At 45.9% G+C, this 15,057-nt stretch overlaps 1 protein-coding gene across 1 annotated transcript; it reads right to left on the bottom strand.

The window, feature by feature from the left end:
- Nucleotides 1-925: 925 nt before the first annotated feature.
- On the bottom strand, nt 926-1,706 carry LOC115590355 (zinc finger and SCAN domain-containing protein 22-like). The gene is made up of 2 exons (XM_030431704.1): nt 1,691-1,706; nt 926-1,332 (listed from the first exon to the last, which is right to left on the bottom strand). The coding sequence occupies exons 1-2, from the start codon at nt 1,704-1,706 to the stop codon at nt 926-928; spliced, it is 423 nt and encodes a 140-aa protein (XP_030287564.1).
- Nucleotides 1,707-15,057: the final 13,351 nt, after the last annotated feature.

Here is a 15,057-nt window from a genome sequence, read left to right as displayed (position 1 = left end):
CAGCACTTCTCAGATTATTTGTATGAATCTTAAATGTGTTTAATCTGATTGTTCATCAAATAAATTCATTTCAAAAAGTGCTGATTCAGCACTGACGCAGCATTTAATCTGTAAAGTAACTAAAACGGTGTTTTGAATAAATGTTGTGGAGTAAAAATTACATATTTGCAGAAATGGAAATACTCAAGTAAAGTACAAATCCCTCAGAAGTGTATTTAGTGCAGTTCTGAAAAGTAAACCTGGGCAGAGCTCATGTCGCCCTCTGATGGTTGTTTACGAGAACATCAGTGATGAACTCTGACTGTTTGACAAGAATCTTTTAATATAAAGTGCTGAGTGTTTACATTCAGATGTTTCTCTGAGATTTAAAGTCAGTTTTTAAAGAATGATTTTCCTCGCTGGCTTCAGATGAACTGACGACCTGTTAGAGGCTCAAACTGATAAAATATCACAGAATAACAGGAGAAGTAAATAAGAATCCACCTAATATTTGCTTTAAAGAGGCTTCAGTGTTTGTTTCTTTTGCAGCTTTATTTCAGTTATGATTCTAGGAACAAGTCCAGTTATTTTAGGCAGAAACGCTCAGAATTTAATAAACAGCAGCTGAAGTCAATATTTTACAGAAGAACTATGACTATGAGGCCTCAAACATTCCACTGCAGCCTGTTAGGTCCCGTAGTTAAAGTGTCCTGAGTTCACAGAACGTTTTCTGGTTCAGTTGTTTCCAATGAGCAGGGAGCAGAATTTGGAGGAATGCGGTCCAGCTCATTCAGCACTGGACCGACCGGCACCGCCGGGAGCCAACACTGCTGATCCCCCCTCAGTGTTTGTGACCACAGTCAGCAGCAACTGTGACCTCAGAACATTCGTCTGTAAAACTTCCAGAGCATCAAAATCTAAAAGAAGAATAAGAAACTCTGACACTTCAGGTGGACTTGAGTCCGTCCTCCGCTACCTTCTCCACCTCCTGGTGGCTCTTCATGTGAGTCTTCAGACAGTGGCTCTGACTGAAGGCTCTCTCACAGACGGTGCACTCGTACGGTCTCTCTCCGCTGTGCGTCCTCATGTGGACCGTCAGATACGTCTTGCGAGCACAAGCTTTCCCACAAACCCCGCAGACATACAATTTGACGCCCGTGTGGATTTTCATGTGTGCGGTGAGGTTGCTCATGCGATTGAAGTGCAGGCCGCACTCTGAGCACTGGTACGGCCTCTCCCCGGCGTGGATGATCATGTGTCTGTTCAGAGCTTCTTTAGATGACAGGCCCTTGCCGCACTCGGTGCAGGTGATCGTCACTTTGGTGTGCGTCTTCAGGTGAACCTTCAGCTCACCTATCGTGTAGAACGTTTTGCAGCAAACGTCACAGAGAAACGCTTTGTCTCGCTCTGAGTGAAGTTTCTCATGCAGTTTCAGTTTTGCATAAGTTCCTAAATGCTTCCCACAATAGTCCGGCAGATTAGTGAGATAATCGTTCACTTTGTGATACAAGCATCAAACTTGGCACAAATATTCTTTGGGAACCACTTTTTCCAAAAAGCCCGTTAGCCACACAAAAAAATCCAATATGGCCGCCAATTTCCAAAAGTTTGGTTGTTTGTTTTGTTACATTTGATACATTTTATATCAATAGAATATTTAAAATGAATAGGAAATGATCACTGGTTTGAACTGAACTATACCAGGACACACCTCCCAGGTTTGTCATTTTGTTTTTTGTTTTTTTGTATAGATTTTTTTTATTTCAATAGAACAGTGAGGTTTGACAGAAGGACAGCTTTGGTGATAATTTGCACTGTTCCTTCTCAGTGTTTCCTTAATGCCCCTTCCATCATCCATCCAGGACATGTCTAAGCTGACTGGCAACTGGTTGACTTCTTGAAAGAGTGGTATGTTTGTGGCAATCATTTGAATAACCATTGCTCTCAGGACTACATGGTTCATGAGTTGGAGGAGATTTCAACTCTTCCTTTAAATCTGTCTGACAAAGACAACACTTTCTCCAGTCAGTTTGAGATGCAGAATTCAGTGGATTAGAAGCAGCCATCATGTGTAATAGTTGAGGCCGAGGGGCTTTCCTTTTACCACAAAATACAAAAGCACATTCAGATTTGAGACACAACTAGGTTCAAACATCAAAGTGCCCTACACCTAGCCCGATCATTCATCTAGTGTGATCTGTACACCATCCAGGTAATTAAAGCCCCATTACACTTTGCTCAGCTTTCCCGCACTGGCACATCCTGTTAATTCAGGTGCAGCTAACTATATTACAACTAACTAAACTACTAGTTGGTAAATATAAAAGGCTAATTAGATAGCATTTGGGACACTAAGCTATACTTGCTATAACTACAGTTAGTAGACTACAGCTACGGTAAGTACTCTAATTCAGTGTTTTTCAACCTTGTTCCTCGGGGAACACTGTCCTGCATGTTTTAGATGTTTCCTGCTCCAACACACCTGATTCAAATTAATGCCTCCTCATCAGGCTTCTGCAGAGCTTGATGATTGGGCGATAATTTCAATCAGGTGTGTTGGAGCAGGAAACATCCAAAACATGCAGGACAGTGTTCCCCGAGGAACAGGGTTAAAAAACACTGCTCTAATTAGCTGACACTGAACCTCATGTTGAGTCTCACAGCAATGATGCCACCAGTGTGCCCTGGTTGTGCTTTACCATCATGCTGTCGGCACAATAAACTTAATCGGCAGTGACACTGGCCATTTCTGATTTTTTGTTTGAGGAGTATTGTGGTGTTCTGGGATGCATATCAGTAGAAATAACGCCATGGATTGTAATGGAATAACTCCTCTAGCAACCATGCTAACTAATCAATTACGTGCAATGTAATGGCTAGCAGCTACCGAACTAACATCAAATCAAATCAAATCAAATCAATTTTATTCATATAGCCCAAAATCACAATCACATTGCCTCAGTGGGCTTTACAATCTGTACAGTGAACAACATCCTCTGTCCTTAGACCCTCGATTCGAGTGAGGAAAAACTTCACATGTTGATGGAAAAAAAACCTTTTAACAGGGTAAAAAAAAAACAATGGAAGAAACCTCAGGAAGAGCCACAGAGGAGGGATCCCTCTTCCAGGACGGACAGACATGCAATAGATGTTGCGTGTACAGAAAAGAGCAACAATTCACAGTTTACAGGTACATCAACAGAAGATCTGCTACAAGTTATGCAATGTTAGTGGAACCAGGAGACGACCGAGCAGGACGAGGCATCACCAAGTGGAGCCCGAGCCAGACGACCTCCTGTCCACCATGTTGACCTGGAAGAGGGCAGGCCACACAAGATCATTAGTAATAGACAGAGAGAGGCATCAAGATTTACAGAAATAAAGATATGAGGAGATAGTGAAGCAGAGGAGAGCAATGATCCAGGAGAGCCCGGGGTGTGACGATCCAGATCAGTCAGTATTTCAAGGCAGCAGGAGCCCGGAAATGGTGGATGGTCCCAGGGTGCCGTGGTCCATCAGAAGGGAGCCTGAAAGAAAGAGGGGAGGAGGAGAAAGAGAAGGAGGAGAGAGAAGAGGAGGGGAGGAGAAAGCTATAGAGAGTGACACAGCTTGCAGCTTGTGGGAACAGAAAACAAAAACAAAGGTTAGAGAAATGCAGTATTTATCAGAATAAACAGATTGTTTCTCGTCGGCAGCACAGTGTAACTCTAGTAGTATAGGAACTCATTGAGACTGACACCGACCCACTGAAGAAGCTTACACTTGATATCAGGACTAATTAAAGGCTAAATCGAAGAAGTGAGTTTTGAGTTTAGATTTAAAGGCGTCAACAGAGCCAGATTGTCTGATGTCAGCTGGGAGGTTATTCCAGAGGAAAGGAGCCCGATAGGAAAAAGCCCTGCAGCCAGCTGACTTCTTTTTGATCCTGGGAACCATCAGGAGCCCTGAATTTTGAGAGCGTAATGCCCGAGTTGGAATATATGGTTTAATGAGATCTGACATGTACAACGGGGCAAGGCCGTGTACAGTTTTGTATGTCATCAGCAGCACCTTAAAGTCTGATCTTAGATGCACTGGGAGCCAGTGCAGAGATGCTAAGATTGGTGTAATATGATCAAACTTTCTTGTTCGTGTTAAGACTCTGGCTGCAGCATTCTGAACCATCTGAAGGCTTTTAGTGCTCTCACGTGGAAGACCTGAAAATAAGGCATTGCAGTAATCAAGCCTAGACGAAACAAAGGCATGAATCAGGATCTCTGCATCCGCGGTGGACAGGAAGGACCTAATTTTAGCTGTATTGCGCAGGTGGTAGAAGGCGATCTTGGTAATTTCTTTGATGTGTTGATCAAAGGAGAGTGTAGAATCAAAAGTAACACCTAGATTCTTGACGGTTGAGCTTTGAGAAATAACACAGTTGTCGAGAGTTATGGTCACCTGGTCAACATGGTGTCTCTGTTTGGCGGGGGCGATGACCAGCATCTCAGTTTTTTTTTTTTTCCGAATTTAGGAGCAGGAAGTTTTCTGACATCCACTTCTTCACTGCATATAGGCAGGTCTCTAGTTTCGTGATTTGCGATTTGTCCTCAGCTTTTAAGGGCACATACAGCTGAGTATCGTCCGCATAGCAGTGGAAATGTATTCCATAGCTCCGAATAATTTGGCAGAGAGGTGAAATATATAAAGAGAAGAGCAAAGGGCCCAGAACAGAGCCCTGGGGAGCTCCATACTTCACAGCAGTAAAAATTGATGACGTACCATTGTAGGAAACACATTGTGTTCTTTCGGACAGGTACGATTTTAGCCAGGCTAGGGCCAGGCCAGAGATGCCAAATTGACTTTCAAGTCTGTCTGACAGTATGCCATGATCTATAGTATCAAATGCAGCGCTGAGATCCAGTAACATGAGCACTGAGGTCGAGTTAGAGTCTAAGGTAAGTAGAATGTCATTTACCACTTTAGTAAGGGCGGTTTCAGTGGAGTGACAGGCTCTGAACGCTGACTGAAAAGGTTCCAGGAGATTATTATTGAGTAGGTAGCCTGAAAGTTGTTGGGACACGACTCTTTCTAAGACTTTCGAGAAGAAGGGAAGGTTGGATACTGGTCGATAGTTATTTAGTGATCCTGGGTCGAGGTGTGGTTTCTTAAGTAGAGGCTTAACCACAGCAGACTTAAAACTAGAAGGGACAACACCAGTCATGAGAGATGAGTTAACAATCAAATATATTACAGCCCAGGGTTCTCCCCAGACGGTGGAACAGCGGCGCTGCACCGCTGTACCGCTAGATCAGCGCCGCAATACTCTGCGCGTGACGGTGACAATCGTCCGTCCGTCTGTCCCCCGGTTGACGGAGTTCATGACCGTCTGTGCGTACGCCCATGTCCCCCCCCCCCGGACAGACGGTGCGCTGCTACACTAAAAATTTCTGGGGAGAACCCTGCAGCCTGATCTTTGAGTTGATCCAAGCTCACAAACAGTATTTCTGGTATGTGACAAAAGTATTGCACTTCATTTTCAGCTCATGGGCTGCATTATCTAGATATTCAACATTTAACCAAGTGTCCCAAATTTGACTAGTCAGAGCTATATTTTCCACTAGCAGGAGCTAGCTAGGAATAAGATGGATAAGCGCTGTCTGTATGGAGACTTATTATGATTCATGTAAACGCAGAACGTATGGTCAGGTCGGTGGTTGTTCAGGTGTGTTGGAGACACTTTTTTGACTGCCTCAGGGAGACAGGAGCCGACTGATCAGTCCGACTGCCTTTTTTGACGACGGTCGGAAGTCAGATAGGTGTGTGAAGGCCTTTATGAAGACATTTTTCAACATTTTGAGATTGATGAAAACATTTTGAGTATAAAAAGATTTTGCATAATTGAAACTTCATGTGTGATGAAATTTTACAGAAAACTGTGAATATGAGTCGAAAAATGGCCGCCATCTTGAAAACTAACCTTGAAATAGGGGTGGGCGATATATATCGTTTGCGATAATATCGTCATTGTTGTCTTGACGAGGTGCAAATTTCCATTATCGAGTATTTAAATTACTTCGCCAAAAATATTGAAACGCACCCGGAAACTCCTCACATCCACTTAATACACGGTGCAGCATTGCTCTCTCATAGCAGGATTCAGTCACACACTAGTGGGCCTACGAGATCACATGACCTCTCGCTAGCATCCTCCTTGCAACAGTTTAGCAGCGTGTCATGATGGCAGAGAGAAAATGCAGGCGCCTCCAGTCCCTGAAGCTACCGGTACTTCGGATGATTGTTGTGTCCACTTGTTAGCTAGCGCCAAGCTAGGAGCGGTTGCTACTTTCAAATTAAAAGGCCCCCGCTAAGAACCCAGTTCTAAACTCTGATTGGGTAAAATGTAACGCTCTTATTTTGAAGACAAATTCTTTGTCTCACTGTTCACAGCCGAACTTCGAGCTTCACGTCACGTCACATGTTTACACCGAACCCAGAGGTGTCTTTTGGAAAAGGAGGAATATTTTAGAATGACAGGGCAGCAAATTGCCACAATAACCTTGGAGCAAATATGCCGTCTTTTCTATCTAAAAATGGCTGTGGACAGACTGGTGTTTTTGGCTCATAATCTGAAGTAGCCTAATCAGTGAACTGTTAGCCTAGAATGTTATTTATTCAAAGTTCTGCAAAGTTTCTGGCATCTGTCCATAGCTGTGATAATACTGGGTATTTTTTCTATCTTAGAATGGTGGATTTTTTTTCAACATTAATGTCATTTGTTTACAAATCTCTATATTTTTGGACAATATTTGAGAAAACCCTTAGTGAAGCTTTTATAGCAAATGTCTCTTTTGGATTTTTTTGTTGTTGTTGTACAATCCTGGATGGAACTTGAAGTTAGTCATTTGTTTAATAAGGCCATAAGATAGACTGTCAGGTCGGGGTTTTAAGGGAAGACTATGGATAAGGGGAAGGTGGACCCAAATGCAGTCAAGCACGGGAGGCAAGGATATTGGGAAACAAAAGCGAGCTTTATTTTACCAAAGCTGATATCAAAAAACCAAAAGCAGACAAAACAGGGGCAAGAGGCAAAGTAGCAACACAACAGCAAGACAAAGTAGCAAAATAAAACAGTTCCACAAAGTGCAAAGAAAAAGGCAAAGTACAAATCAAACATGGAAAACTCAAAACCAAAACATACCAAGACGGGACTCGAAGAACATGGACGAGAGCACGGACGTAAACAGGGGCTGACAAGAACAATGACCAGACAAGGAGTGAAGGGAACACAGAGACTAAATACACAAACACTGATGACAAGACGAGGAACAGGTGAGGTGGACCAACAGGTGAGATAACGAAGGGGAGGAGCACATGAAGGGACCAGGGCAATGGACAGAGGGAGCCAGAGGGAACATAGGAAAAAACACAGGAGAACTTAAAGGACACATGAGGGCATGGGAAAAACAAGACACAAGACAAGATACAGAGACATGGAAATCAAATACAAGAAAACACAAGACAAAACCAGACAAGAACACAACAAACAGATTTACAGTCATGACATAGACTTGATGATGCGCAGTAATTCTCAAAATTTGCAGAGAGCACTTTGTTACAAATGCTACTGTTTTTATTTTATCATATGCTCTTGTTTGTCTGCACTGCAGCACAATTTACCTGACAGCTGAATGTTTACAGAATTCAATATTTCTACATTGTAGTTCAATTATTGAGTTAAAAAGTACAAAAATGGAGAGTCTTTCTTTTATTTGTACTTGAATGCTAAAGTTTAAAGAAAATAAAGAAGTGTTTTTCTTAAAGTTGAAATCTGTTCAACTTTTCACACCGCTGGGCACTCGGAAAAAGAGTTTTTGAGAGCCCTCAGCGCTAAAAACGCGTTTGGTGGACACAAGCCCTAACTCGGACAGTTCCAATCACATTTTAAAGGAAATCGACAGATGATCATTATCGCCAAAATCCCCCAAAATATCAAGATATTGTTTTTTGCCCATATCACCCACCCCTACCTTGAAACAGTTTTTTTAGTTGCATCATTGGATTTGTCTACTCAAAATACATACAATTCGATGTCTAGATCTTTTAAATATGCCCAGCCATTACCATTCTACAATAAAAAAGGGGTTTTGGTACATTTTATGTGGCCGCCATCTTGAAAAATGGCCACCATATTGGATTTTCAGGTGGCTAACGGGCTTTTCTCAAAAATTAGGGTCTCTGCATTATTCATACCAAATTTGGTGCTTGTATCACAGAGTGAACGATTGTTCTGGAATTTGGACTTAATCTGCCGGACTACAAACCTGACAGCAGAAGTGTTTTATCCCCACGTCCAACAACTTGTGTCAGGACAGCACTCGGAAGTCGGCGATGGATTTGCCGCAAACGTTGCAGCAGTAGATCTTCTTTCCTGTGTGGCTGCTGCTGTGGATCCTCAGCTAGCAGCGGTGAGGAAAGACTTTCCACAGATGTCACAGCTGTGTGTCTTCAGGTGAGTTTGAAGATGACTTCTCAGCTCGTCTGCAGACTCTGAACGCTCTCCACACGCTCCACAAAGCCTCTCTGGATCGTCCATGTGAGTCCAGGCGTGTTTGATCAACATGTTCTTTGTTCCTGTGCAGAGCATGGCAGACTTCACAGGACAGAGCAGCGTCACTGTTTTCAGTCGACGCCTCCTTCTGTTTCCGTCTCTTTGTTTTGTCTCCCAGATGTTTGACTCACCGCTTTCTCGTCGTCTTCGATGGTCTCGGTTCAGCTTGGTCCTCACTCAGCGCCTTGTCATTCTTGTCTGGCTTCCATTCATCATCTCCATCGTCTTCTTCCTCCACCTCCTCCTCATCATCATCTCCATGTTCTCCTTCACTTTCAGCAGCAGCGTGGGCAGAAGAAGAGCCACTAGAGTCCTGTGATACTCCACATTGTTGCCCGTCTCCCTCCACCTTCACTTGTTGTTGCTGTCTTGAGTTGCCGGAATGATGATCCGCTTTGTTGCTCTCCACTTTTTCAACAGGACTGTGGTCGGAACTGAAGGTAGAAAACAGACAGTGTCATTTATTTAAAGTGGAACTCTCACCAAAAAGCAACCGAGGCTTTATTTGCGACTGAATATGAGTTAAACCTTCGTGTAACAGCATAATTACGACGAAAGACACACTTGGAAAATTTACTGTAGCTGGGTTTTGGGCACGTTAATTTTGAACAGGAGTGCTCGGGGCAGGGATACGATGGCATCAAAATCTCTATTTTCAAAACAGTAAGAAGGCTCGACACAACATGAAACTTTGCTTGTAGCATCACCAGGGTCTCTACACATGAACACGAGCATTGAGAACATTGTTTGTGTAAGTGTCGATCCCCGAGTGCGACCTGACAGGCAAGCTTGAGGAGCGGTTCACCTTTACTCTCCTGTAGAATTGTAGTTCTCGAGACCGGTCTCGAGACCACTTTTTCTTGGTCTTGTCACGGCCTCGACAGTCTTTGGTCTCGGTCTTGCCTCGGTCTCGGGTCTCTCGGTCTTGCAATGTCTCGGACTGGCTGAGCGGTCTCGAAGGGATTTGTAACCTATAATATCACAGTTTTTTTTTTTTTTTTTTGATATCATTATATGCCCCCTTCAAGTGGTACCAATCACATGCACTTTGTGACACAGACGGCGTTGGCGCTGGTCCTCTCAACCTTTTGAACTGTTTGCCAATTGAATTGCTTTGACTTCAGCTAACGAAAGGCTGTAGCATTGGTCGTCTGTTTGGATTTCAGTGTTTCCCGCTGAAAACCACCACCACCACCGTGCGTGGTGATGGTGGTGGGGGAGGGAGGGAAAGGGGGGTGTACGGCACGGTATGGTATTGTACGGTGTCACTGCACACAGTCCTTCTGTCAATCAGTGAGAGCACACGCACACACACACGCTTGCTCCCTCTCATGCCTACATGATCAACATGCAATGCAGCCTTATTTTATTATTATATATTTTATTTTATCAAATGTTTGATGTGGTACAGGTATGTATAATGTGTGATGTGGTTAACACGGTTAAGTCCTCTTCTGTGTGGCCCTATGAGGCTATCATGCCACTACAGCTGCAGAATGGTTTAGGCTACAGATTCTGTAGACAACAACATCAGACCTTATAGAGTAGAAGTCTATTTTCTGTTAAGATTGGTTTCATTTCTTATCAACAATACACACAAGTTAGTTGGCTGACAGGAGGAGCAGGCATAGTGCTGCAGTTATGCAAAAAGATGAAGTCAAATACAGAGATGATCTGTTCATGTGTCATACTGGATTGGATTTAGATTTCATAATGCAAAGACCTGATTTTCATATCACTTGCAAGACAGTTTGTTGTGGTTGAATATGAACAGATGTCTTACAGATGTCTCTTTCCCTATTTTGCAGGTACTTGGAGTACAAAGCAGGACCTGCATCACTGGCGATGGCAGACACCACACAGCAGACAATATCTTCCTTTGCGCAAAGAGTCCACTTATATGCTCCAAATTCATCCAGGCAACAGGCCATTACATAAGCCATCCTCCAGGACCTTGTCATTGGATGCTCTCTGCCCCTGTCTCTAGTAGAAAATCCAAATTTTAGACACTTTCTTTCTGTCATGGACTGCAATAACACTCCTGTGTCTAGGACCAGCGTGACAGAGAAGCAGATACCTTATCTAGTCAGTAAGGTTAAGGATGACATCATCAAAGCGCTGGAAGCTCAGGCAAGTGTTGCACTTACAGCCGACCTCTGGTCTGACAGGAGGCTTCGCTCCTTCCTCTGAGTTACTGCGCATATTGCCTGCGGAGACAAGGACTCCTACAGTTTAAAATCCTTTTTGCTGGATTGTTGGCGTTTCACAGGGAAGCACTGTGGTGAACGAATCGCCTCAGAATTTGATGAAATTGTTGAGGAGTATGGCTTTAGCAACAAAATAAGCTTCATTCTGACAGATAACGCATCCAACATGAAGCGGGCCTTTAAAGTGAGATTGCTGGACTCAGAGCAACCTGAAAGTGACAGTGATGACCTTGATGATGAAATGATGTGGGAGGAACATGTAGAAGACTTTGAACAGCTGTGGTCATCAGGTGAGCGCTTGTCTTGCTTCGCACACTCGCTCCAAACTGGTTGTCAGTGATGGCATGAAAGAAGTGAAGGCAATAGCAAGAGCCATTGCTAAGGCCACCAAGTTCACAACCCTGCTTCACAGCAGTTCTAAGGTCAGAGACATGTTTGAGACCCACTTTGGGGCTAATAAATCTATCCCGGCAGCTAACAACACACGCTGGAATAGCACCTTAAAACAGTTAAAAGCTCTCACCATACTTGACCACCGGGATGTCAGAGAAATGTGCAGCAAATGTGATCCAGAAAATATTGCGTTTTCAGTCCGAGAATGGGCCCAGCTGAAAGACCTTTGTACTGAGCTTGAGCCTTTTTCTGAGGCAACAGACCTCACAGAGGGAGACACTGTGGTTACCATCAGCATGGTGGTTCCCACCGTCCGTAGATTGTGACAATAGTCAGAGCACTAAAAAAGTCTTTAGAGAAGAGGTTCTCAGGGATCTTCAGAAGGATCAACATGGAGCAGGGGGATCCCGAGGAGCCATTTAATCATCGGATCTACTTCCTTGCCGCCATGCTTGATCCCCAGTTTGGTTTGAGCTGGGTAGATTTAGATGTCCATAATGGGGAATCCGGTCCAGCACTGAAGAGGTTCAGAGACGACCTTAAGAAATCATTAACAGGTGGCTATAATTATCATGATTGTTGTTGTTATTATTACAGTTATTGTTATTATACTGTCATCAGCAGCATCCTGTTTAATCCTGTATTATGTTTGTGTGTATGTGTGTGTGCCCCTTTTTCCAGACCTTTTGATCAGAGAGTTAGACCGAGATGCAACTGCTGCACCTCTAGCAGAAGATGCAGAAGATGCAGAAGAATTGTGCCGTGACTCACCACCACCCCTGAAACAACAGCGTCTTCTTTCACGCTACAATGTGTCTAAGATGCAGCACAGCACAACCCGGGACTCGAGCATTACTGCACAAATAAGCAAGTACCTGGACAACATGAATGACTATGACTGTGATGCACTGACCTTTTGGTCAAAAACCAAGAGCATTTCCCTCAACTACACAATGTCGCCTTAAAAGTCCTCTCCGTCCCTGCCTCTTCTGCCCCAGTAGAGAGAGTTTTTAGCAGAGGAGGCATTCTAATGAGACCCCACAGAGCACGGCTAGGCCATAAGAAGCTGCAGTCTTTAGTGATCTTGAAGTGCAATCAACGACAGCTTTAACATGTGAACTCACATACATCTGCCTCACATACATCAAGTAAACACACTCATACTACTGACATGCTTACACTCCCCAGCACACACTCACAAAACTACAGACACACAAATGGTTTCACACAGAAAGCTACAAAAAAGACACATACACAGAGGACACACTCACTCAACACACAAATGGGTGCATGATACAGTATGCCTTTCTTTCTACAGTTTCAATGTATTAGTTTATGTATCTGTTCTTTGTTTGTGATGTCTGTGTTCTATTGTTCTTGTCCCACTGAACTACAGGCTTCATATATATAAGTGTGTTATAATTGAGATGCCATTGCACACATCAAGGTGACAGAATCTTGTGATCACTAGTTCTTCCTCTTGCTAATGTACAATTTGAAGTACAGTTTTGTAAACTATTTGTATTTTGCATTTGATTTAATGCATTTTTTGGTGCACCTGCGTGTGTCTCTATGTATTTAATTACAGTATTGTGCTTATAATGGCCTTGTTTGAATAAATATATGGCATCATTGGCCTTTGAATAATATATGCTTATCGTTGTGATTGATTTAGCATTAGGCCTATGCCATTTCAGTGATGCTGATATTATACAGTGTAATTTGATCTGATGAATATAACAAGACCAAGGACGTGCACGTCGCCCGGATCGGCGTCACCGGGGCCCCACCCTGGAGCCAGGCCTGGGGTTGGGGCTCGCAGGCGAGCGCCTGGTGGCCGGGTCTCTGCCCACGGGACCCGGCCGGGCGCAGCCCGAACGAGCAACGTGGGCCCGCCCTCCCGTGGGCTCACCACTCGCGGGAGGGTTCAGAAGGGGCCGGTGCAGAGGGATATGGGTGGCGGTCGTGGGCGGGGGCCCCGGCGGCCCAATCCCCGGATGGTGACTCTAGCCATGGGGACATGGAATGTCACCTCACTGGGGGGGAAAGAGCCTGAGCTGGTGCGGGAGGTTGAGCGGTACCGGCTAGAAATAGTCGGGCTCGCCTCCACGCACAGCCTGGGCTCTGGAACCCAACTCCTTGAGAGAGGCTGGACTCTCTTCTACTCTGGAGTTGCCCGCGGCGAGAGGCGGCGAGCTGGTGTGGGCTTGCTTATAGCCCCCCAGCTCAGCCGCCATGTGTTGGAGTTCTCCCCGGTGAACGAGAGGGTCGTTTCCCTGCGCCTTCGGGTCGGGGATAGGACTCTCACCGTTGTCTCGGCTTATGGGCCGAACAGCGGTGCAGAGTACCCGGCCTTCTTGGAGTCCCTGGGAGGGGTACTGGAGAGTGCTCCAACCGGGGACTCCGTCGTTCTCCTGGGGGACTTCAACGCCCACGTGGGCGATGACAGTGTTACCTGGAGGGGTGTGATTGGGAGGAACGGCCTCCCCGATCTGAACCCGAGTGGTGTTTTGTTACTGGACTTCTGTGCTAGTCACAGTTTGTCCATAACAAACACCATGTTCAAGCATAAGGGTGTCCATATGTGCACGTGGCACCAGGACACCCTAGGCCGGAGATCAATGATCGACTTTGTGGTCGTGTCATCTGACCTCCGGCCGTATGTCTTGGACACTCGGGTGAAGAGAGGGGCTGAGCTGTCAACTGATCACCACCTGGTGGTGAGTTGGATCCGCTGGCGGGGGAGGAAGCTGGACAGACCTGGCAGACCCAAACGTATCGTGAGGGTCTGCTGGGAACGTCTGGCAGAACCCTCTGCCAGGGAGATATTTAACTCCCACCTCCGGGAGAGCTTTGACCAGATCCCGAGGGAGGCTGGGGACATTGAGTCCGAATGGACCATGTTCTCCACCTCCATTGTTGACGCGGCTGTCCGGAGCTGTGGCCGTAAGGTCTCCGGTGCCTGTCGCGGCGGCAATCCCCGAACCCGGTGGTGGACCCCGGAAGTAAGGGTTGCTGTCAAGCTGAAGAAGGAGTCCTGAGGCAGCTGACGGGTACCGGCAGGCCAAGCGTGCGGCAGCACGGGCAGTCTCGGAAGCAAAAACTCGGGTCTGGGAAGAGTTCGGGGAGGCCATGGAGGAGGACTACCGGTCGGCCTCGAAGAAATTCTGGCAAACCATCCGGCGCCTCAGGAGGGGGAAGCAGTCCTCCACCAACACTGTTTACAGTGGAGGTGGGGAGCTGTTGACCTCGACTGGGGACATCGTCGGGCGGTGGAAGGAATACTTCGAGGATCTCCTCAATCCCGCTGACACGCCTTCCATAGAGGAAGCAGAGGCTGGGGACTCAGAGGTTGACCCATCCATCACCCAAGCCGAAGTCACTGAGGTAGTCCGTAAGCTCCTCAGTGGCAAAGCACCGGGGGTGGATGAGATCCGCCCTGAGTACCTCAAGTCTCTGGATGTTGTGGGGCTGTCTTGGCTGACACGTCTCTGCAGCATCGCGTGGCAGTCGGGGACAGTGCCTCTGGACTGGCAGACCGGGGTGGTGGTCCCCCTATTTAAAAAGGGGGACCGGAGGGTGTGTTCCAACTATCGGGGGATCACACTCCTCAGCCTCCCCGGGAAAGTCTATTCCAGGGTACTGGAGAGGAGAATTCGGCCGATAGTCGAACCTCGGATCCAGGAGGAACAATGCGGTTTTCGTCCTGGCCGTGGAACACTGGACCAGCTCTATACCCTCCGCAGGGTGCTCGAGGGTTCATGGGAGTTTGCCCAACCAGTCCACATGTGTTTTGTGGACTTGGAGAAGGCATTCGACCGTGTCCCTCGTGGCATACTGTGGGGGGTGCTCCGGGAGTACGGGGTCGGGGGCCCTCTGTTAAGGGCCGTACGG

Source organism: Sparus aurata, chromosome 10 (genome assembly GCF_900880675.1).
Source record: "Sparus aurata chromosome 10, fSpaAur1.1, whole genome shotgun sequence".
Lineage (NCBI taxonomy): Eukaryota > Metazoa > Chordata > Actinopteri > Spariformes > Sparidae > Sparus > Sparus aurata.
Note: the sequence above shows the minus strand (reverse complement) of the source record. Positions and strands in the feature narration are given on the sequence as shown.